We start from the raw sequence: 25,168 nt of genomic DNA on the forward strand, positions 1-25,168 counted from the left end.
GGATTGGATAAAGAAAACTAAAATTACCTTACTCTCAAATCCCAGAGAAAACCACTGCTAAGTATTTTGGTTATTTCTTCTGATCTTTTTTCCTGCATTTATCTGTCCATCTATCTGTTATACTGTTTGTCTGCTCCATCTCTCTCTCTCTGTTTCTAGCTGTCCTTCCATCCATCTATCAACACCTATCATCTTCCTATCTTTTGATGTGGATATATTATTTTCTAAAGAGACTTGGGACCACACTGCATATAGAACTTTAAATTCCCCTTTGCTTCCATTGGGATTATATCGTGAACATTTTCCATATCATTAAATGCTTCCCATGGAATTGAGTAGGGCAAGGAAGACTGTTCCAGGAAGGCTGGAGGAGAAGGATATTCCCAACAGAGACAGCAGCAGGCATAAATACAAGAAGGAGGGAAAGAGTTTGGGGTGTTGGAGGGAGTACAGACCATTCAGTCTACCGGGTACACTAGGGGGCTAGCAGTGAAGCTGAGGCTGCTCTTAAATGCTGGGCTCTCAGAGCCCATGTTTGGATGCTGAGAGATCCAGCCAGCACTCAAAGGGGCATGAAATGAAGAGACAAGGGGATCAGTTGTCACTTTGGTTATTTGGGGACAACCAAGGAAGGGATCAATGATTGAAATATAATCCTGGTCACCTCTGTTGTCTTGTCTCCACAGAAGTGTGGTAAACTGGACCCCACTTTCGCCAGTGCAACTTTACTCTTTCAGAAAGACCCGCCAGCCAATGTCCATCTCTTCCAAGTGAGTACAGTCAGCGTATGGCTAATATCAGGGGACTTTGCAGGCCACATCAGTTGGCTAGGGGCTGACCATCAGCTAATGACTAACTTGAATTGTATGTAGGTGTATAAAGCTCCTTACGCTTGTGCGTAAATATCCAGTGAAGAAAATGGGAATCGTATAGATGTTAATGTCACTAGTCACTATTTCTCCCTTATTTGCCTAAATTTCTCTCTTTGGGATTAGACTCTTAGCTGTACCTCTTCTTTACAGATTTTTTTTTAACATAAGGGATAATGTGCAAAGCCAGAAGTCTTTTTGAGCATGCTAAAACAGACAAACCATCTGTCTACTCCAGCTTTTTGAGAGGTGCTAGGTAAAGGCTCAGCAAACTTTTCCGGAAAACATTTTCGATTTTGTGGGCCAGATGGTTTCTATTGCAACTTCGCAACTCTGTCATTGTAGCACAAAAGCAGCCACAGGCAAAACATGAATGAATGAGTATGTTGTCTTCCAATAAAGCTTTATTTACAAAAACAGGCAGTGGGCCTGTGTCAGCCCCCAGGCCACAGTTTACTGCCCCCTGCACACTGGAGTGTGGTTGGCCCAAGCATGAACTCTGGGGCCTGCTGCCTAAATTTGTATCCACACTCTGCCAGTTCATAATTGTGCAACCTTGAACAACTTATTTATCCTCTTGTGTGCCTCTTAAGCAGGTTAATTATACCCACCTGCAAATGTGGATAATCACATACCTGTTTCATAAGATGGTTTTGAGGATTAAACGTGTTAATAAAAGGAAATTTCTTAGATGGTCCCTGGGATACGGTGAAACATTCAATAAACATTAGCCATTGCTATGATCACTTTGTAAAACAAAAACAACTTTATTATAAAATCAGTAATTTAAAACATTTTAGAAAATATGGAAAAGTATAAAGAAGAAAATAAAAATCACCAAAAATTCCACCTCCAAGAACAAATTATTATTATATTTTTGTTTAATTCTTTTCATTATTTCCTATGCATATATGGACATGTATATACTATATTTATAGCATATATTATCTTTTCCTACAGAATTTGAATTATTGTCAAACACAAACACAAATGTTTTATGTCCTGTTTTCATGCTTGCATGAACAATCCTTCTAGTTAAAGTCCTTCAAAAGTATGTTTCAATGGTTGCATACTATTGTGTTATATGGGGCTGCATAATTTATTTACCCAGTCCCCAAATAGTGGAAATGTAGGTTCTTCTTTTTCTTGTTGTTCTTTTATAAAACAACGCTACGACCACTCTTGCCATCACTTATCCACCTTCCTGTTCCCTTTGCCCCACGCCCCCTGCATTCTTTATTCTTACCCCTCGGTGTGCTTTGCCATGTAGCCTGAAGCTCTCCAGTGTCCCCTGGGCCTGTAGAGAGGCAGTGTCCTCGACAGCTCAGCCTGATTGATGACCCTGTCATTCCAGGAGGTGCCCAAGGGCCAGTCTGAGGAGGACATGGTGGGCCGGCCCCTGCCCCACCTGGCAGCGAACATGCAGGCCTCTGGTGAGGCCGTGTACTGTGACGACATCCCTCGCTATGAGAATGAGCTGTCTCTCCGGCTGGTCACCAGCACCCGGGCCCACGCCAAGATCAAGTGAGTGTCACCGCCAGGAGGAGTTGGTGGAATGCTGTGAGGGAACTGCTGGGAGCACCCAGGAGACTTCTCTCATCCTGCCAGGCCATGGAGATGCAAAGATAATGAGCTGCCTCCAGGACCTCCCAGGCTAGAGAGAAGGGAAGACCTTCTAGACAGCTCCTATTATTATCTCTGTGTTCCAGACGAGGAAACTAAGGCACAAGTAGGGTATGTTACTTGCCCCAGGCCACACAGTTGGCAAGTGGCAGAGTTGGAGTTTGAAGCCAAGCAACTGAGCAACTGTGTTGTGCTGCCTCTGCATGTTCAAGCCAGACAGCGTGAACTTCACTTCCTGGTGGGCGTTAGACACATAGCCTGCTGAGTAGAGCAGCTAGGAAAAGCCCTTCCTTGGGCCCACTGCATGGACTAGGAATCAGGTTTCCTTGTCATTGGTCTTTTCTCTGCTGCTGCTCCTAGTTTGGAGACGGACACCCTCCAGGAATGGTGAACCAGGCATGGCTGAAATCTAACAGATAAATAAACTTGTTCAGGTCCCTAAAAAAAAAAAAAAAGTGTTTACGTTCCTATGGTTGCCAGCTATAGGTTACATTCTTTCCCTTTTTTCCCTTATCTTCAGCCCATATTGACAATACCATAACCCACATTATCTACACTCAAACCACCTCCATCCAAGCAATGTGTGAATGGATGGAAGAGGATGAGGGGGTTGACATTGTTGTAACTGCAACAACTAGGGTCTTCCCGGGCTGCACACACTTGGAGGTGGGTGTGGCAGGACAGAGCTTAACCCTCCTAACTTAACCTCAGTTCCAGTAATACCAGTCACGCTGCTTTCTGGCTTAGTGACTTCGGACAAACTACCTAACTTCCTTGAGTTTGAGTTTCCCCGAACATAAAATGGGAATTAGGGTAAGTACTTTCAGAGTTTCTTGTTAAGGATTAAGCATTTGGAAGATGGTTAGTACTTCAGGGCAGTTTCCATGCCTTTCCCTGAAATGTGTTGCCCTATTTCCCTATGGGGGCATGTGCCAGTATGATCAGTACATAGTTGAGACTGTTATCCTTGATAATATATTCAGGCATTCTCCCTTTGAGGTTCATGTTTCCTTATTATGGTAGGATGCCCGGTCATGCTGGGATAGCACCATGAATGCAGGGAGAGAAATGCAGCTCTATGAAGCTGTTCAGGGCCATTGGATCAGTGGCACAGCAGGGCCCCATGTGCTGCTTTTGGAAGGGAGTTAGGTGTGATGCGTGAGTTAGCCAGAGCTCTCCAGAGTAAGTGCTGTTCGTTCTGATATGGCTCGCTTGTACCTGGAGACCAGACAGGGCACCACGTAAGGTATAAAGAGGCCTGGCCTGCCTTATTTACTTTATTTATTTTTAAATGGAGACAGGATCTTGTTATGCTGCCCAGGCTGGTCTTAAACTCCTGGGCTCAAGTGATCCGCCCACCTTGACCTGCCAAGGTGCTGGGATTACAGGCGTGAGCAACTCTGCCTGGCTGGCTTATTCACTGTATATCCCCAGCAACATTCAGCATAGTGGCCTGAACATGGTGAGGATTTAATCGACATTTGCAGAATACAATATAATTGAATTAGAATCTAATAGAAAAGAAGCAGAGAAACGAGGAATTAGGATGGAGCCAAGCCAATCAAAATAAAAACAGGGTTGTCCAACTAGGTGATAGGTCCCCTGCTCCAGCTTGCTGGCCGGGCCCCTCACACTACTCATTCTTGCAGGTCCATAGACATATCAGAAGCCAAGAAGGTGCCAGGGTTTGTTTGTTTCATTTCCGCTGATGATATTCCTGGGAGTAACATAACTGGAATTTGTAACGATGAGACAGTCTTTGCAAAGGATAAGGTAGGTCTTGGATTTTTTTTTTATATGAAGTAAATTGAATAAGTATTGAAGTTTTAATTTGTGTACATTGCTCCAAACTCCTGATCTGGAAAGGTTATATATGTGCATGAATTGTGGCCATCATCCAGTTGGCCCATATTCAGCACAATCCACAAAGGGATAGAATATGTTACTTGTTTATTTAATTGATGCCTGCTGTTTGTACATAGTAGGATGCCTCTATGCCAAAGTGGCAGTAAAACAAGGCTGGTGATTACATTTGAACTAACAATTGGGTTCTTAAGGTACAACAGTAAACTCCTTAATTAAAATAAAATAAGAACACATTTAACAAACTAACTAGAAATCACAATACCACCACTACGTGAATTGATAATTCACTTACACGAAAGTTGATCTATTGATTTCAACTATATGGAATTCTGCAGCAACAAACAAAATCCTTCAAATGTTTAAGACAGCTGCTACAAAAGTCCTTATATTTTACTCATAGGATAGTTCTCGACAGTCATTTTGTAATTCTGGTAGACATCAAATCTTGCAAATTAGACATGAGTGGGTATTTCTGAAGAGTGAGTTCATCTTATTATTGATGTAAAAGTGAAGGAAAGAACAAAAAACTAAAAATGTGAGAACAAGGACTCCATGGGGAGAGCATTTCATAGAAGAACAAGTTGCTTTACATACTTTAAGAGCTTCTCAGGGCAGTGCTAGCATTATGGCTAGTGAGAGTCAGCCCCATTTAACCACCATTGCACTAACCAACAGCCAGATTTAACCACCATAGCACTAACCAACTAAGTCAATAGCTTATTTGGGCCACAAAGATAATTATCAGAGACATGCATGCTAATTGTTGGTTCCTATTGTCAGAAACCTCATCTTCTAAAGTGATGTGTTGGACAAAAATTTTTTGTTGTTTACTTTTTTGGGGATGTTGGATGAAAATTATCTCTGAAGGAGATCCATTAAGCTTTTATGAAACTGAATTATTGAAGAAAAGAAAACAACAATCATTATCATATAAATTTTTAAAAATCTTTTTATGGGTCATCAAGTCTAAGAACCAGCATTTGAGAGCTACTGCTTTTGGGTATTAGATGAAGGATGGGACACGATACTTTAAAAAAAGTGTCACATCTTATAAGCATATGTCTTACATGCCTTATATTGATGCTTACAGCCTTTACAGCCTTTGAGAAGCTTTTGATATAAATCTGGGAAATAGAACATAGAAGAGAGTGGTGTGGTGAAAAGAAAATAAAACTAAGGGTCAGGGTCTAAGATTAGTCATGATCTATTAATAATGACTTGCCAAATGTGGCCTTGCCTTCTGAGTCTCCATAGGAAGACCAATGGTGTTGGAGTGAATCTGAATTGACAAACACACTTCCTGGTGCCATATCCTCCTTTCTGCACATGGCAAATGAGTAGTCAATTGCCACATTCTATCTGGTTCAGCTTCTCAATAGTCTGCCAGTACTAAATACTCAGAATTGGCCCTTGAGATGAAATGTGTTTGGCATCTTGATCCTAATGATCCTCAATCAGTAGGATAAGGAAATTAAGAGGCCCCAGGGCATTCCTAAAATGTGCTTTGATTGTGAGGCCAGGGACTTCTTTTGGCTTTTTGAACAATCCAAAAATAATTTGTTTCACTATGAGCCTGGTTGCGTTCTTTAACAGTCTGTCTCTGCTACTAGGTTACTTGTGTTGGGCATATCATTGGTGCTGTGGTTGCTGACACCCCAGAACACACACAGAGAGCTGCCGAAGGGGTGAAAATCACCTATGAAGAACTACCAGCCATTATCACAATTGAGGTAACTGAGAAAGGGCTGCCGGTGTAGAGGAGTGAGCTCCTTGTCCCTGGATGTGCATTTATTATGATCCCCTAGAGGGGATTTGAGCAGTGGATAGGGATTTGATTAGATGGGTTTTAAAATCCCTTTCAACCCTGGGATTTGGGGTCCCATGAAATCTTCCCCTTTACGATGTTAGGCCCAGTCCACTAACAACAGCCAAACTGAGTTCCTCCTTCCCAAAATTTTACCTCCATCTGGTCCTTGTGGTATTCTTTGCTTTTCCTCAAGGTCCAGGGTTGTCCACCTACAGCTGAGGAAATGAAGGAAGATGATTCCCTGGGCTACAGTAGAGCTTACTTCAAGTCTGTATGTGAAGCGTATAGAGATTCATTTATGAGAAGAGAGAGTCAACAATTCAGAGAGCTTCTCTTTCCCTAATCAGAACCCATCTTTCCCTCCCTGCTAAAAGTCACATTTCTGAAACTTCTTTGTGATCCTCAGGATGCTATAAATAACAACTCCTTTTATGGACCTGAGCTGAAGATCGAGAAAGGGGACCTCAAGAAGGGGTTTTCCGAAGCAGATAATGTTGTGTCAGGTAGAGCTGCTCCGTGCCACAGTGGGAATGGGGTGGCCCTGGTTTGCAAATTAAATTCAAGAGATATGCATTGAACCCTGAAGCAGGGAAGTGATTTCCAGACATTTCCTAACAGAAAATTCCCTCTTACATTTGTAGCAAAATAGTAGACAGTTGGCTGGGAAAAAACTTCAGTCATCTTAATCTCTACTCTCCTGTCTCTAGGTTGGACCTAATGATTGTAGAGAGATTCTAGAGTATTCTGATCTGGAAGATCATCTAGGGAAGATAACAGCCACAGATGCCTGACAGCCTTAGGTCTGCCAGGCCTCTAACAGCATAAACTCTCATCATCCCCCTACCTGAAGGCAGTCCTTACCCATATTCAACTAGCATCCTCCCTCCTCTTCCCTTTGCCCTGTTCTCCCTCCACCTCTGTCTCTGACACTGTGAAATCAAATCCATTGCTCTCACCCCAGGACAATGCAGCTGACTACCTCTTTTGGAACTGTTTTTTACATTGGCTGTTGTGCTTTGCAAAGTCACTATGAAGCCAACTCTCCACCAGGCTTGGTAGCTTAGGTTCTGGAAGATGCTCTGGTTTTCAGCATTTCAATCACATCTATTAATCCCTGCTTTACCTTTTCCAAAACTGTACAATGACAGTTTTCAAAATCCTTGATTTCTATAAGCTGCAGTGAGAAGAGAACTTTGGACTGGATGCATTTCGGTGTCATTCTGGTTTCTTTGTTTAGGGGGTGGGGGTGAGGGTAGAGCACTCAGCTCCCAAATGGCTAAGACTTTGGGATCCTTTTCCACCCCAAGTGGGAAACCTTGAGGTTACCGCTCAGGTAACTGTGTGATCAGTTGCTTCCTGCCCAGGCCACTTGGCAGAGTGTACTCCCTCCTTAGGCAAGCGGGTCCCTTCTGCAGAATCGAGCTCACTGTGAGGGATCTCACTGCTTCCCCAGGGGAGTTATACATCGGTGGCCAAGAGCACTTCTACCTGGAGACTCACTGCACCATTGCTGTTCCAAAAGGCGAGGAAGGAGAGATGGAGCTCTTTGTGTCTACACAGAACACCATGAAGACACAGGTAGGTGCCTTTGGGTCAGCTCAAGGGGCTGACAGGGCAGCGGGGAGCTCCTAGCAAACCAGGAGGGCCATGTGGGAAATGGAAAGAGGGAGATGTGGGCTGGTCCAGAGGGTACTCGAGTGTCATAGTCCTGGAGTCACCAACAAGCTGGTATCACTGACCTTGTTCCATAACCTTTCTCAGCCTCAGTTTTCTCATCTATAAAATGGGGCCTGGGTGGGTCGTCGTAATTATTAGATGAGTTTTAATATTTAGACTAGAGTTTGGTACATGTTGGCTGTTATCATTTCAGTGCCTATGGCCTTGGTCAAGTCATATCCTGCCTCAGTATCCTCCTGTAAAATGAAGGTATTGGATTAAGTCATAGCCACAGGGCCCACTAAATTATCTACAGCAGCTCAAATAGTCCTCCTTTCTCTACTGCCTGTAATGTGACAGCGGTTGCCAGTGTTTTTGGCAGCTGGTCCTGCTCTCATGATCTCCCAGTCCCTGGTCACCTGGTCAGACGGAATAAGTTTCTAAAAGTATTCTGTGACCAACTGCTTGCCCTCTGGTTAAAAACCAATGCCTGAATTCAGTCTGGCAGGCCCCAGCATCACTAACCACAAGGCTGCATGGGGATTTTGAATCAAGGAATTTCAGAATTCACAGTAGTAATTAGGTCCATGCATGTTGGACAGGCTCTGCATCAGGCCTGAAATAAGTTCAGATAATGCATTCAGTGTGAATGTTCTGTCTTTTACCCATAGAGCTTTGTTGCAAAAATGTTGGGAGTTCCAGAAAACCGGATTGTGGTTCGAGTGAAGAGAATCGGAGGAGGCTTTGGAGGGAAGGAGACCCGGAGCACTCTGGTGTCCACGGCGGTGGCCCTGGCCGCATATAAGTGAGTTCCAAAGCCTGTTTCTCTCATCTGGCTCTGGGAAGAAGACTAAGGCTGCTTCTGCCAGGAAGGCTTTCTGGACTTCCCCCTGTTAGAATTCGTTTCCCCCTGCTTTGAATTCTCACAGCCCTCTGTTTTTAGAACCCTTGGGCATAGTGGGAGGGTAACATCACCTGTTCCATTGTGGTCTGGCACAGGTGTCCACGTCTGATCTCCCCATCTGGCTGTGAGCTCTCTGAAGGAAAGCACATACCTCGCGTCCTTATATTCTCCACCTTGTCTAGCACAGTGCCTAGATGGCAAAGCAGCCTAGTACAGGTCTGCTCAGCGTGCAGGTGGAAAAGGTGGCTTCCTGGCTGTTTTTATTCTGAGACTCGCAGGGCTGAGCTGCTGTTGAAGGCTCACAGGCTTCTAATCCTTTCGGTACCCGCCAGGACTGGCCGCCCTGTGCGCTGCATGCTGGACCGTGATGAGGACATGCTGATAACTGGTGGCAGACATCCCTTCCTGGCCAGATACAAGGTTGTAGATGTTGGGGCTGTGCTGGGATGGGAAGTGCCATTTTGTGAGGAAACCTGGGACCAAATGTCCAGGCTTCCTAGAGCTGCACTCTTACTTTTTGCCTATCTGTAGAAGTTCAAATAAGATATAGCAAGAAGAGAAATTCAAGTAGGCTAACAGCAACACAGAAAGGTGGCGCTGAGGGAGGCTGGCACCCCATCTCCCAAGGGTGGCACTCGTGGCTTCTGTGGATTTGCTGTGTTCTGAGTCTGGTCAGGCTCAGAAACATGATTCACCAGCAGACTCAGGGTCAACCCATCGTGCTTGGTAGCCCAACATTAACATGATCACAGGCCTGATGTAAATATTGGAATGACAGCTTAGTAATTTACTGTGAGAAATAAAACTTCCCAGGAGCCTGGATAGCCCCAAGATGTTCGGATAAGCACCTGCTTTCCCAGATCATGGTTGGAGACTGTCCACACTTCTCTCTGGGACAGTCCCTTTTCTGGAGTTCTGTGGATGACCAATGCACTCTTTCCCTGTACACATCAGCAGAACCTTACCAGGATTCCACCTAGCTCTAGAAACCTGGGAGCCCTCTCTCCATGAACTGGCCTTGAACATGGCCTTTGACCTATTCTGAGTTTGTTTCATAATTTAGCTCCCAGCAAGGGATTATAGTTCTCTTAGCCCCAAATTCTTGTGGGCCTGAAGAGAGTTCCTTGATCTTTCGGGGTCCCAGTTTCTGTGTGTGTGACAGCCTGTAAAGGGTATTTTAACAGTGTACATAAGGTCAAGGATGTGCATGCTCCTGTGAAATACAACTTTTTTTGTCTTCTGACCAAAATCCGTGAGGGGACAGTCCAGTATCTTTCCTAGTTTCTCTTCCCTGCGCTCCCCTCCCTGCCCTATCACGACCAACTCTCTATTTCCAACCTCCTTACTCCCCTCCTAGACCAGAAGCCAGGTGCCAGTAGCAGGAAGAAGGGGTGTGGGGACAAGGGTGTCCAGGGGTGGGGAGCCAAGTGTGCGCCGCTGGGGAGAGGTCAGTTCCTCTCTTCTTCACTTGTTACCTTCTGCTGACTTTTGAAGGTCACTCTTTTCTCATGGGATGATGTGGTGTTCTGTTTATTTCCTCCAGGTGGCATAAGTGGGAGGGAGGATCAGAGAGAGACAGAGAGGTGGGGGAAAGGGGACTTCTGATAAATCACTCTCCTTTCTCCTTTTATCAGGTTGGCTTCATGAAGACTGGGAAGGTTGTGGCTCTGGAGGTGGATCACTTCAGCAACGGGGGGAACACCCAGGATCTCTCTCAGAGTGTGAGTAGGACCTGCAACCGCCCCTGCACCCAGAGCTGACTTCAAGATCAGCCTGTTCCCACACAGGCACGAGCCTCCCTAATCCCAGCCTGCTACTGTTGCAGTAGTCTCCTAATGGGTCCTCACCTTCAGGTTTCCCATCCTTGATTAACCTCAATAGCACAATGATGATCGTATTATTTCTCTGGTTAAAAACCCGTCCTTCCTGTTTAAGATAATTTGCCAAGCTAGCAAAGTTAGTTACAATGTTTTATGTACAGTGTGGTAGCATTGTGTGTGTGTGTGTATATGCATGGAATAGTAATATATATACTTAATACTAATATATATTACTATATATAACATGCATGGAAAAGTGTCTGAAGGAACATATACCAAACTGTTAACAGTGATGATCAAATTATTAACAATGATTGGAATGGTATTGAGAGGGGTATACACTGTCATTTTCTATGTTACACGTTTCCATGATGTTTTAATTTTAAAGAAGTCTAATTGCTTTTTGAAAAATTGTTTCATTGAAGTATAATTTACATACCATAAAGTTAATCCATTTGAAGTGTGTAACTTAATGGTTGTTAGTAAATTTCAAGAGTTGTTAGACCACTATCACAATCCAGTGTTTGAACTCCCATCACCCCAGAATGATCTCTTGCATCCATTTGTAGTCATTCCCATTACCATTCCACAGGCCCAGGTCATCATTAATCTACTTTCTGTCTTGTAGTTAAGTCATTTAATAGAACCATTAAATGTTCTATTTAGTTTTTTTCTGTTTGGTGTCTTTCTCTTGGAATAATGTTTTGTAGGTTCCTCTATGTTTTTGTTATTATTCTTTCTTTTGAGACAGTCTTGCTCTGTCACCCAGGCTGGAGCGCAATGGCACAATCTTGGCTCACTGCAACCTCTGCCTCCAGGTTCAAGCGATTCTCCTGCCTTAACCTCCCAAGTAACTGGGATTACAGACATGCACCCCTATGCCTGGCTAATTTTTGTGTTTTTAGTAGAGACAGGGTTTCACCATGTTGACCAGGCTGGTCTCGAATTCCTGACTTCAAGTGATCGGCCCACCTCAGCCTCCCAAAGTGCTGGGGTTACAGGCGTGAGCCACCGTGTCCGGCCCATCTATGTTATAGCATGATTCAGTACTTCACTCCTGTTCATTGATGAATAATATTCCATCATAAGGATATACCATATGTTGTTTACCGTTCACCACTTGATGGACATTTGTGTTGTTTCCAGTTTTCTGCTTTTATGCATAAGACTGCTCTGAACACTCTCATACTAGTTTTACGTAGACATGTATTTTTATTTGTCTTGAGTAAATTCCTAGGAATAGAATTGCTGAATCTGTGGTGAGCTTAATATTTTAAGAAATAATCGCATTTTCATGGGCAGAGGCAGCCTGGCAGGCACTGGGAGAGCTGGGCTTTATTATTACTAATATTCTACAACTGTTTAAATAGAAGGAACTTTATAATGAAACAGTTCAGAATACTGGCTTAAGAACCTATGTCAAGATGAGCTGAATTTTAGTAAATTATTTTAGGAATTATGATGAGCTAATTGAATTAGGCTTGTGACAATGAGAGGAATTTACATGACAAGTAAAACTTGCTCATATTAAAAATGTTTAGATATTTGCTTCTATAGATGTCACTTTAATAAAATACCAATTTAGTTTTACTTGTGGCTTGTCTAGTTAGTAATAACTTTAATAGGCTTTATTGGGACAAGCTTACTGCTCTTGTAGGAGCTCCTCTCACAAGTAGTTGTAATGCCCTAGTACAACTCAGGATCAGTAGCTTGAGATGTTATTGTTTTTCTCTTCATCTTTGACTTTCAAAGAGCCTCCGCTTTTTGGATCCAGACATCTTTTCTGAATCCTGGTTCCACTAGTATACCTGCTCTCCTATGATCCCAAATCATAGTCAATGGTGCCTCGAACATAGCACCTTCAGTTAAAGGCTGCCTAGTGCTCTGAGGAAAGCTTGCTGATTATCTCCCTGCTCTACTCACCCCAAAAGGCAGAAAAACAACATAGTCAGTCCTGCGCTCATTTGTAATTGTAAAGATCAGTTATATATGTATTTGTAATGAGAGCAAGTATATACTCATTATAGGATAAATTTAAGAAGTTTAAAATATCCCAAAGTAGAATTTCTATATCTAGTCTTTTGTTTTTTTCATGAATATTTGCAAGTGATTACCATTAAATTCACACATGACAGATTAATCTGAAAGATCTGAGAGACCACGTTCTTCCTGGCCGTGATAGAACTGCTCCTGTGGTTTGGGACAAGTAACAAAACATCTGCTTGAGTTTTGTTTGCAAAATACACTATTAATATTTGACCTACCTCAAAACATATTGAGGATCTGTGAAATGCTAAGTTCCCAAAATAAAATATTGCCGATTGTCTTTTTATTGAAAGTAAGTCAACCTGCCTTCTGTAAGTCACAGTGCTTAAATCTCAGGATTTTTTTTTTTTTTTTTTTTGACACGGAGTCTCGCTCTGTCGCCCAGGCTGGAGTGCAGTGGCTGGATCTCGCTCACTGCAAGCTCCGCCTCCCGGGTTCACGCCATTCTCCTGCCTCAGCCTCCCGAGCAGCTGGGACTACAGGCGCCCGCCACCTCGCCCGGCTAGTTTTTTTTGTATTTTTTAGTAGAGACGGGGTTTCACCGGGTTAGCAAGGATGGTCTCGATCTCCTGACCTCGTGATCCGCCCGTCTCGGCCTCCCAAAGTGCTGGGATTACAGGCTTGAGCCACCGCGCCTGGCAGGATTTTTTCATTAGGAGAGACCTGTCATTAAGGATTTGTAGGTGTAATTGCTTTAGCCTCCATTATTGGTGCTTGGGATAGAGAGGTTTTAGATTTTTCTGTTTTTTGTTCTGCCTCAAAGTTCAGTTTATTGAAGACATTTGTAAGCTATTGGATCATCACTTGAATCAAGATTTTGACTAGTGACCTAAATTGTCCATTTCTTATGATTTCCAAGTTATAGTCTGAGAAATGGCTAATTTTAGTAACTGTCCTATCATAAATTAATGTTGGAATAAACTGAAGCTGGAAATAAATACTTCATGAAAACTGGCTAAAGTCTGAAATAAATTACCTGTTTTATGTCCAATAGCTACTACATTTGATAGAACAGTTTTGAGAAACATTTCATTCTTGAAGGCAACATCTGACATGGTTCTCAGCAAGTTGGAATAGTAAAGATGGTTGGGTTGTTTTGATGAGTGGAAGCAGCATGTTTGTAGCATACAAGTTATTCAATAATCTTGTGCTATTGACCTAAAAATATGTCTTAACTCTTCATCGAGGCAAGCCTGGTGAAGCCTTTACTTGTTACTACTTCAACAGTTGGAATTAGTTGCTCTTTTTACTTGATGAAACAAAACTATACCTCTGAATATTTATGGATGCTTTTTACTAAATCAGGCTTGTGTTCTTAATCCAAATTAGTAAAGTTTTATGGAAGCTGAGATGTAATACAGTAGTCTCCCCTTATCTGCAGGAGATACATTCCAAGAACCCTAGTGGATGCCTGAAACCTCAGATAGTACTGAACCCTTTATACACTATGTTTTTTCAATCTAACAACCAAGGCAGCTACTCAGTGCAAAGCGGCAGGCAGTATACAGTGTGGATAAGCAGGACAAAGGGATGATTCACATCCCAGGCAGGACAGAGCAGGAGGTCATCAGATTTCATCACTCGGGACAGCTTGTGATTTATTTTATTTATTTTATTTATTTATTTTTTGTTTTGAGATGGAGTCTTGCTCTGTCACCCAGGCTGGAGTGAAGTGGTGCGATCTCGACTCACTGCAACCTCCGCCTCCTGGGTTCAAGCGATTCTCCTGCCTCAGCCTCCCAAGTAACTGGGATTACAGGCGCCCCGCCCCAACATGCCCGGCTAATTTTTGTATCTTTAATAGAAACTGGGTTTCACCATGTTGGCCAGGCTGGTCTGGAACTCCTGACCTTGGGTGATCCACCCACCTCAGCCTCCCAAAGTGCTGGGATTATAGGCATGAGCCACCGTGCCTGGCCGACTTGTGATTTAAAACATGAATTGTTTATTTCTGGAATTTTTCACATAATATGTTTGGACGAAGGTTGCCTTGGTTAACAAACTATGGAAAGTGAAATTGCAGATAAAGGGGGTTACTGCTCCTGTGCTCTAAACTTGATGTTTGGGTGATCAGGAGCAGGTAGCCAATGGGAAGAGCACTTCTGAGTGATAAGTAAAGGAGTTTCTCTGGTGGCCTTTTCACATTCTTCAATGTTCAAGCATATTTTTCACTTACCATTTTCTCTTCCACCTCATTTTGCCTCACCATCCCCCCTCTCTGCTTATTTCTTAAACCCATTGATGGCACTCATTAAATTGTGTTCAGAGCGAATGAATCATTGTTCCTTAATATCCTTTTCAATATGCCACAATTTAGGGCACTTTTAAAATTTTCTAAAACAATATCCTAATCTGAATATTGACTAATTTGAGCCACATTCCCACCTCTATCTCAGCACACGCTGCCAGTCTTCCCCCGTATCTCCTCTCAATTCCCCACCACACCTCATAAAATTGGAATCAAAGAAATCTCACTCTGTCATTGTTAATCTAAGAGTAAAAGCACTGATTTTAATACTGCTTTACTAGTTTCAGTCATCTAAGTAGGTAGGCCTCTAGGTATTCTGCAGCTCACTGGTGGTCTTGACAGCCATTCATACATGTTTGTATTAACGTTATTTTTCAACTAAATCGCAGTTGGAAAAAAGAATCTTTAATATTATGCCCTTGGATCTGTTACTGCAACACTAGCACTTGTGATGCAATAGGACACTGCGCCTGTACTAAAAGGGCCAAGAGTAAATGCCTTTTTTCTTTTTGGTGTTTGTTTTGTTTTGTTTTGTTAAACATGTCTATAGAGTTGGTTAATGCTGAATTTGTGAAATAGCCCTTCCAAAATTATTCTCGTATTTAAAAAATAAATGGATCTACCTAATTTTTATTGATTTTTTTTTAAAAAAAGAAATGATCAAATTATATTCCAGAGTGACTATACCATTTTGTATTCCAATCAACAACCTTTAGGGGTTCCACATCCACAGTAACACTTGGTATGTCTGTCTTTACCCACTAGAATTAGTGGGTGTGAAGTGATAGCTCATTGTGATTTCAGTTTGTGTTTCTTATATCCTGTGACCTTGCAGAACTCATTTATTAGTTCTAGAATTTCTTCTGCAGATTCCTTGGGATTTTCTCTGTAGGCAATCATTATCATCTGCAAATAGGGACAGGTTTTTTTCTTCCTTTCCAATCTGCAAGTTTTAATCTCTTTTTCTTTACATACTGTGATGGCTAGCCAGACCTTGCAGAACTATAGGTCATATATCCTTGCCTTGTTTTTACTCTTAAGGGGAAGGCATTCAGTCTTTCATCATTAAATATGTTACTGGTAGGGTTCTGTTTGTTTGTTTGTTGTAGATACTTATGATCAGATTAAGGAAGTTTCCTTCCATTAGTGTTTTCTGAGCATCTTTATAATGAATGGGTGTTGAATTTTGTCAAATGCTTTTTCTGCATTGACTGATATGATCATGTGATATTTTCTTCTTTAGCTTATTAATATGGTGGATTGTATTCATTCCTTTTTTTAAACACTGAACCAGCCACTGTCCTTGGAATAAATTCAGCTTGGTCATGGTATAATTAATATATTGCCAAATTGTATTTGCTAAAATTTGTTAAAGATTTTTGGATCCGTATCCATGAGAAATATTGCTCTGTAGTTTTTTCTTTTAAAATTATACCATCTTGGTCAGGGTTTGGTGTCAGGATAGCATTAGCTTCATAAAATGAGTTGGAATTCCTCTTCTAATTCTAGAAGAGATTGTGCAGAATTGGTGTTAATTCTTCTTAAAATGTTTGGTAGAATTTTCCAGTGAAATCATTTGGAACTGGAAACTTCTTTTCTGACAGCCTTAAAACTATTGGTTAAATTTCCTTAATAGTTCTAGGACTATTCAAATTATCTATCTCATGTTGAAGTGGTAGTTTTGTACTTTGAGACATTCATTTTAAAATGTTTTGTTTTTAATTGTTATGGGTACACAGTAGTTGTATACATTTATAGGGTACATATGATGTTTTGATGCAGGCATACAGTGTATCAGGATAAACAAATCAGGGTAATGTAAGTTTCCATTACCTCAAGAATTTATCATTTTTCTGTGTTAGGGAACATTTCAATTCTACTCTTATTTATTTTTAAATATATGATAGGTCAGGCGCGGTGGCTCACGCCTGTAATCCCAGCACTTTGGGAGGCCGAGGCGGGCAGATCACGAGGTCAGGAGATCGAGACCATCCTGGCTAACACGGTGAAACCCCGTCTCTGCTAAAAATACAAAAAATTAGCCAGTCGTGGTGGCGGGCACCTGTAGTCCCAGCTACTGGGGAGGCTGAGGCAGGAGAATGGCATGAACCCAGGAGGCGGAGCTTGCAGTGAGCCGAGATGGCGCCACTGCACTCCAGCCTGGGTCACAGAGCCAGACTGCGTCTCAAAATAAATAAATAAATAAATAAATAAATAAATAAATAAATAAACGATAAATTATTGTATATTTTTAAATATTATAGTCCCCATATTCTGCTACTGTATACTAGGTATTACTCATTCTGTCTAACTGTATTTTTTTATGCATTAACCATCCCCACTTTATCCCCCGTCCCCCCTACCTTCCCCAGCCTCTGGTAAACATCGTTCTACTCTTTATCTCCATGAATTCAATTTAATTTTGTCTAAGTTATTAAAAAATTTATGTGTGTAAAATAGTTCATGGTGTGTTCTTATTTCTCTTTTGATGCCTTCAGGGTCTATAGTGGCATCCCCTGTTTCAATCCTGATATGGGTAATTTGTGGCTTCACTTTGTTTTTCTGTCTTGCCAGAGGTTTGTCAATTTTATTGCTCTTTTTAAAGACCCAGGTTTTTGTTTCATTGATTTTCTCTATTGTGTCTGTTTTTGATTTCACTGATTTCTGCTCTTATCCTTATTATTTCCTTCACTCTATTTGCTTTGGATTTATTTTGCTTCTCTTTTTCTAGGTTATTGAGTTGAAAGCTTAAATAACTATCTGAGAATGTTTTCCTCTTTTTTAATGTATTCAATTTAGTGCTATAAAGTTTCCCCTAAGCACTACTTTAGACAGGTCCCATAAGTTTTGGTATGTGTATTTCATTTTTGTCTTGTATTTTTGGTCTGCTTGTTTGTTTCCCTGCCACTTTCTCTTTGATCCCTAATTATTTAGAAGCATGCTGTTTGGTTTCCAGGTGTTTATAGATATTCCTGTTATCTTTCTATCCTGAGGCTTTCTATTGATTTCTAGTTTCATTCCATTTTAGTTGAAGAATACATTCTACAGGATTTCAATTCTTTCAAGTGTGTTGAGGTTCATATCAAGGCCCAGGACATGGTCAGTTTTGATACAAGTTCCATGGGCACCTAAACAGAATGTGTATTTTGCTGTTGATGGACTGTGTATTAGCTTCCTGTGGCTGTTATAACAAATCACCACAAATTGGGTGGCTTAAAATAATGAACATTTATTTTCTCACAGTTCTGGAGGCCAGAAGTCTGAAATCAAGGTGTTGGCAGGACCGCACATCCTCTGGAAGCTCTAGGGAAGGATCCGTTCCTGACCTTTTCTAGTTTCTGGTGGCTGGTGGCACTCCTTGACTTGCGGCTGCATCACTCCAGTCTCTGTCCTTGTCTTCCCGTCACCTTCTCCTGTGTGTCTGTTCTTGTCTACCTATACATACTTCTCTCTTACAGAGACATGTGATTGCATTTAGGGTCCACTGCAATAGTTCAGGATAAGCTACTTCTCTCCAGATCCTTAACTTTATCACATATTTTGCCATGTAAGGTAGTATTTACAGGTTCTGTGATTAGAAAGTGAATATATCTTTGGGGAGGCATTTCTTTTTCCTACCACAGGTGTAAATATCCACTAGATCCTGATGGTGGTATTGAGTTCTTCTATATCCTTCCTGATTTTCTGTCTATTTTTTTCTATCAATTTTGAGAGAGGAGCATTGAAATCTCCAACTGTAATTGTGGATTTTTTCTATTTCTCATTTTAGTTCTACCAGTCTTTACTTCATAGATTTTTCAGCTCTGTTATTTGGGGCAGACACAATTAGTATTGCTGTCTTTTGGGAGGATTGACACTTTTTTCATTATATAATCTCCTTCTCTCTGTTTCTGGTAATTGTATTTGCTCTGAAGTCTACTTTATTTCATATTAATAAAGCCACTCTTGCTTTCTTTTGATTAATGTTTGCATGGTATATCTTTTTCCATCCTTTTACTTTCAACTTGCCTACATTATTATATTTGAAGTGATTTTCTTGAAGATAGCATGTAATTGGGTCATGTTTTTAAATCCATTCTGCTAATCTCTTTTAATTGTATTTACACTATTTATAGGTAATATAATTACTGATGTGTTGAGGCATAAGTCTGCCACTTTATTTTTGTTTTCTGTCTGTTCTATCAGCTTTTCATTTCTCTGTATTCTTTTGTGTGCCTTGCTGTGGTTGGGTTACTTGGACATTTTTTTAGAATTCCATTTTGTTTAAAAGTATCTCTTACATAGCTTTTTTAGTATTGCTCAAGGTATTATGTTATATATATACAACTTATCACAGCCTACGGAAGGTCTCATTTTACTAGTTTTGGTGATGTATAGAAAACTTACCTCCCTTTATGACTCTGCCCTTTCCCATTTACATTATTTTTATTTTAAACACTTTCTTTACATTCATTTAGAACCACATCAAGACAGTGTTTTAATTTTTGTTGCAACTATCAGACAATTTTAAAAACTGAAAAGAAAAGCTTACTGCTTGTACCCATGATTTTGCTTATAGTGTTTTTCCTTCTAATTTTCCAGGCTTCCTTCTTTTATCCTTTTCTTTCTGTTTAGAACTTCCTTTAGTCATTATTTTATTGTGGGTCTGCTGGGGACACATTTTCTTAGTTTTCCATCTGAGAATGTCTTGATTTTTTTCCTTGTTCCTGAAGGATAACTTTACTGGGCATTAAATTTTGAGTTAACAGTTCGTTTCTTTCAGCACCTGAGAAACTGCCACTTCGTTCAGGTCTCTGTGGCTTCTGATGAGAAATCCTTTCTCATTCTAATTAGGCTCCCCCTGTAGGTAAGTTGTCATCTTCTCTGGGTGCTTTCAAGACTTTTTCCTTTGTCTTTAGTTTTCAGAAGTTTAATTATGATAGGACTTATCACGGATTTCTTCAGGCTTATCCTGTTTCAAGATCACTAAGCGTCTTGAATCTGTAGGTTTATATATCTTGAAACCTTGAAAACTTTTCAGTTATTATTGCTTTGAGTACTTTTATGCTCTTCTCTTTTTCTCCTTTTCTTCCAGATCTCCAGTGGCTTCAATGTTATGTCTTTTGTTATAGTCCCAAAGGTCCTTGAAACTGTTTTTTTTTTTTTCATTCCATATTCCCAATATAGTTCAGACTGGATAATATATCTTATTCTATTCTTCAGTTCACTGATTCTCTTCTATGCCCCCTCTCTTCTGCTGTTGAATCCACCCAATAAGCTATTTGTTTTGGTCGTTGCATTTTCAATTCTAAAAGGCCCATTAGGTTCTTCTTTGTATCTTCTATATCTTTGCTGAAACTATCTGTTTATTTCTGGAAGCCTTTTATTTGTGTCAAGTGTGTTCACAATTGATCTTGGAGGCATTTTTTTTTTTTTTTCCCATGGCTGCATTAAAACTATAGTCAGATAATTTTAACATCTTTGTCACCTCAGTGATGGCATCTCTTGGTTATCTTTTATTATTCAGGAAGTTTGAGATCTTCCTGACACTTGGTATGACAAGTGGTTTTTCACTAAAACTTGGAGAAACCCACCACTAATGTACAGATGATGGCGGTGATGATGATGGTGATAATGATGTTCTGAGAGCTTGGATCTTATTTAAGCCTTCTATTTTAATTGGCTCTTTCTGACTTTGCTTTAGCAGTGGTGGATGCCACCTCATCACTGCTAGGTGGGGGTAGAAATCTTGATCTTCCACTTGGCCTTTGTTGATACTCAGGGTTGGAACAACTCCTTACTTCTGGGCAGAGGTGGGAGATCTACATTCCAAGTGCTGTCCATGGACATCATGGTGTGGGTGGTCTCTTTACCACTGGCTTGTGCTAAAAGTCTTGACTCTTCACTAGAGTTTTTCTGACACCACCAGAATGGAAGGGAAGAGTGGTGTGTCTTTGTTAGGTGGGTGGGGAAGTCGATGTGTTCTCCAGTGACTCAATCATAAGGTATAGGTACAGCTTTATGACTGGCCATCAGCAACGAAAGTCTCAACTCCCTTCCTGGTCTCCTCTGGCACCATCCCAGCAGGAGTGTTGGGGTATCTCATAACAGCCTCATGAATGTGAAAGTTTAGGCTCCCACTGAGCTTTTGCCGGTGTGAGTAGGAATGAGACTACAGTTTTGTGTGTGTGATGTTTGACTGGAGTACTTATTGTCTAAAAGTGTTTAGTTTTGCTAGATTGCCCTTTTCCTGGTCTTTTGACTAGAGATAAAAGGATTTGGGATATAGAGTGAGCTTTTTGGTCTCTGTCATCATTGGCATTTCTGGATTGCCAGCTCCTGCCCCAAGTCTGGGATATATAGATGAGGCAAAAAGGAAACCCCTGGAACTCACCATCATGTCATTCCTTGGATTGCAAAGTCCCTCCTGGGACTGCCTTTTTTTCCCTCCACTTTTCAGAGTATTCTTACATTGCTGTTGTGGTTGATTTTAAATAAATGTATAGAATTCCAGAGTTTTTAGTGGTACTTAGTGGGAGTATGGAAGTGGAAGTCTCCGTATTATACATCAATGCTGAGTTTCTCGCAAGATAGAATCCTGAGTGATGTCATCAGTAATTATCGTGTGCTTTCATATTTAGTCTCAGTTGATGCTCCTCCAGTCACATTATAAATGACCAGGGTAAGACCAGAAGTGGGAGCTACACACTCCTCATTATTGTGGTCACAGCTTTAGCAGATGAACTTGGAGTATTGAGTTGTTTAGAAAAATAACTAGAGGGTTTGGATGAAATAAAGTCAATTGTGAGAATTAACAAATTTATTTTGGTGGTACCACTTTTTACAGTTTTTTAAATCTTAAATTTTGTAACCATAGTAGTTACATATGTATAGATTCTTGTTTAAAAAAAAAAAAAAAGAGGTGGCTGGGCGCAGTGACTTATGCCTATAATCCCAGTACTTTGGGAAGCCGAGGTAGACAGATCACTTGAGGTCAGGAGCTCAAGACCAGCCTGGCCAACATGGCAAAAGTCTATCTCTAAAAAAAAAAAAAAAAAAGTTGACGTTTTCAGGAAAAGCCAACGTTCCCCTTTACCCCTTTGGATCCCACTCCTCTCTGCTAGGGGCTGCCTAATGGGCTCAGTTAGAAAACTTCACACTTCAGATCTAGGGTTAAAATTGTTCAAAAAAAAGAAGTGTTCTTATTTCGTGTTCTCACCACGTAGAAGACATGCTTTTTGGCATGGGAAAAATCACATTGAAAAACAGTCTTTGTCCCTAGACATCTTACAAGATTTTTAATTCAATCCAGCAAATATTTATTAAGTGCCTAGGGTGGCCACATGAAGAAGGATATGATATTGTTTCTGCCTTCAAGAAATTCACAATATGGCTGGGGAAATAGATGGTAAAAGAAACAGAAATGCAAGTTGATAAAGTACTAGGGAAAGCAAAAGTAGAATTAATTGAGGCATAGAAAAATCATCTAGGATGAGTAAGACTGAAATTATCAAAGACATGTAAAGCAACTTGTGGGAGAGAGAGAGTACACATAGGGAAATAAACTAAAACCAAAATAAAACAAACAACAAAAACATGAAAACTGCCATTGATCTTTCCAGAGAGATGAGATATTACAATTTAAAGAAGGAACAGAATGTTACTAAAATGTAGCAGTCAAAGAATGAAAAAGAGCTCTCATGAATTGACACTATGAAAGCAGAAGGGTTGAAAGGAACTTGATAAATTTCCCAAAAATGGGAAATAATGTGAAAAAATAGAGAAAATACAAAAAAAATTGAGGATTAGTTCAAGAGGTTCAAATCATAATCATTTCAGAAAGAAAGAATGGAAAAAATAGAGGGGGGGGAGCTATCGATAATTCAAAAAATTTTCCAAAACTGATGGGCATACATTTTGGGATTAAAACAGCACATTCAATAACCAGCACAATGAAAGAAAATAGACCTATGCCAAGTTATAACATTATGAAATTTAGAAACCTGAGGACAAAGAGAAGATTTCACAATTTTCAGGAAAAAAAAAACAGAACCCTTTCCAAGAGTTAGAAAGCCGTTGATTGGACTTCTCAATAGCAGGAAGCTAGAATGTACTGGTAAAATGCCTTCAAATTGCTGAGAAAAACTGGAAAGCCTACTTCCAAATTAGGATTCTATATACAGCGGAATCATTAATTAAAGGTGAAAGTAGAATAAAGACATTTCAGATATGCAAGGTGTCAAAGATGTTCCTCTTTGCGTATCCTTTCTTATGAAGATATTAAAGGATGTACTCCAACAAAATGAGGGAGTAAAATTTAAAAAGGGAAAGGCATGGAATCCAGGAACAGGAGATTCAATATGGAGAGAGATGAAGGGAATCCCTGGGATGAATCCCTTTACCCCTTTGGATCTCACTGGGGGATTTCAGATTTAAATCCTTAGGTAACAGCTGAATAGCAGATCTAGTGGGCAGCCAATTTAAATTGGAGTAGGCCAGATGGCTCTAGGATAGAAAATCTAATGTGCTTGAGCATGTTGGAACCAGGGCTCAGGAGGGAAAAGAGAAAACGCATTAGGAGCAGATTTTTAGAATTTGGGGAAAACTTAAGTTGGCTTAGTAATAAGTACATACAAAATGAAGCAGATGAAAAAATAAAGACAATTCTTAACTCCAGGGTGAAAAAAATATTATCAAGGGAGAAGAAATTGTAATGTAACTACATGGTTCAGCAGTAAGTAATGTTTACAGAGTTATAATATTAAGTTGACTATTGATCTGATCAAAATACAACTATACTGGGAAATAGGAAGCTGGTAGGGGTGAGGGCTGGAGGGAGGGGGCTAAGCCAAAACTAAATTCTCCTTTTCCATAAAAGAAAGACAACGTAAAAGTCTAAAGCTGAAAAAGTCAAGACGTAGCAATGTAGCCACATTATCTAGAGATGTGTAAGTTTATCTAAATAGCTGATAAATGATAAGCTATGAGAATTGCAAGTAGTTGCTTCTGGAGACTGGAAGGAAGGAAAGTGGAAAAGGCTACTGTTTTTCATACCATGACTTATAGAAGTATGCGACACTTCAAACTATTTGCAGTACAACTTTCATGGTGGTTTCATTCGTTTTTATTAACTAATTTACAATGAATTTTTTAAAGTTAACTGTTTTCAAAAAGAGGCAAGTGATTAGTTCCAACTAGAGACTCTGGGAAAGGCTTCTCCACAGAGGAGCTGAATGAGGGGACTAGTAGGTGGATAAGGTGCAGTAAAGATGCTGCCGCAGGCTGGGCTCATCCCTGCAATCCCAGCACTTTGGGAGGCCAAGGTGGTGGATCACGAGGTCAGGAGATCGAGACCATCCTGACCAACATGGTGAAACCCTGTCTCAACTAAAACTACAAAAATTAGCTGGGTGTGGTGGTGCATGCCTGTAATCCCAGCTACTCAGGAGGCTGAGGCAGGAGAATCGCTTGAACCAGGGAGTAGGAGCTTGCAGTGAGCCAAGATCACGCCACTGTACTCCAGCCTGGTGACAAAGCGAGACTCCATCTAAAAAAAAAAAAAAAAAAATATGCTGCTGCAATATCCTGGGGGAGAAATAACTTGGGCTGAAGAAGAGCAGCTGTGGTGCAGAGGGGAAAGGCAGGCCATGGATAAGGCCCTCAAAGTTTCTACTTTGAGGAGCCAATGAAATCAGCACACTGTTCTCTCCCATTTTTGTTTCCTCTGCTTCAGATTATGGAACGAGCTCTATTCCACATGGACAACTGCTATAAAATTCCCAACATCCGGGGCACTGGGCGGCTGTGCAAAACCAACCTTCCCTCCAACACGGCCTTCCGGGGCTTTGGGGGTCCCCAGGGGATGCTCATTGCCGAGTATTGGATGAGTGAAGTTGCGGTGACCTGTGGGATGCCTGCAGAGGAGGTAAGCGGAGCATTTGGTAGCACAAGTCAGAGTGGTTTGGACTACTTAGGGGGAGAGTGGCTTTGTATCTTGGGCATCTCCCATGGGGGCTGCCCCCACCCCCACCGTTTCTTGCCACCAACAAGGCCTCTGTGTCTCTTTCCTTGGGAAGGTGCGGATGAAAAACCTGTACAAAGAAGGGGACCTGACACACTTCAACCAGAAGCTTGAGAGTTTCACCTTGCCCAGGTGCTGGGAAGAATGCCTAGCAAGCTCTCAGTATCATGCTCGGAAGAGTGAGGTTGACAAGTTCAACAAGTAAGCGCTGGGAGTAGGGGTCCAGTGCTTTCCTGGGTTTCATATCCTACAGCCTTTCTCCTGACCCCAAAATAGGAAGCTAATAATTTAATGGATAACTTATGAGACTGCTGAGTTTGCCAACTCAT

At 41.1% G+C, this 25,168-nt stretch overlaps 1 protein-coding gene across 4 annotated transcripts in view; it reads left to right on the forward strand.

The window, feature by feature from the left end:
* XDH (xanthine dehydrogenase) overlaps positions 1-25,168 on the forward strand; it is a 76,929-nt gene that overhangs the window by 38,684 nt on the left and 13,077 nt on the right. Inside the window, exons 16-26 of one of the 4 annotated variants that reach the window (XM_005576183.5) lie at positions 687-770; positions 2,224-2,393; positions 4,142-4,265; positions 5,969-6,088; positions 6,572-6,668; positions 7,619-7,743; positions 8,493-8,626; positions 9,058-9,145; positions 10,360-10,446; positions 24,552-24,743; positions 24,895-25,040. In XM_005576183.5, coding sequence (XP_005576240.3) covers positions 687-770; positions 2,224-2,393; positions 4,142-4,265; positions 5,969-6,088; positions 6,572-6,668; positions 7,619-7,743; positions 8,493-8,626; positions 9,058-9,145; positions 10,360-10,446; positions 24,552-24,743; positions 24,895-25,040 — 1,367 coding nt within the window. Of the gene's footprint in view, positions 1-686; positions 771-2,223; positions 2,394-4,141; positions 4,266-5,968; positions 6,089-6,571; positions 6,669-7,618; positions 7,744-8,492; positions 8,627-9,057; positions 9,146-10,359; positions 10,447-24,551; positions 24,744-24,894; positions 25,041-25,168 lie in introns of those variants that run through there. The other 3 variants (XM_005576184.5, XR_012422511.1, XR_012422512.1) reach the window with 3 other exon arrangements.

Source organism: Macaca fascicularis, chromosome 13 (assembly GCF_037993035.2).
Source record: "Macaca fascicularis isolate 582-1 chromosome 13, T2T-MFA8v1.1".
Taxonomy (NCBI): Eukaryota; Metazoa; Chordata; class Mammalia; order Primates; family Cercopithecidae; genus Macaca; species Macaca fascicularis.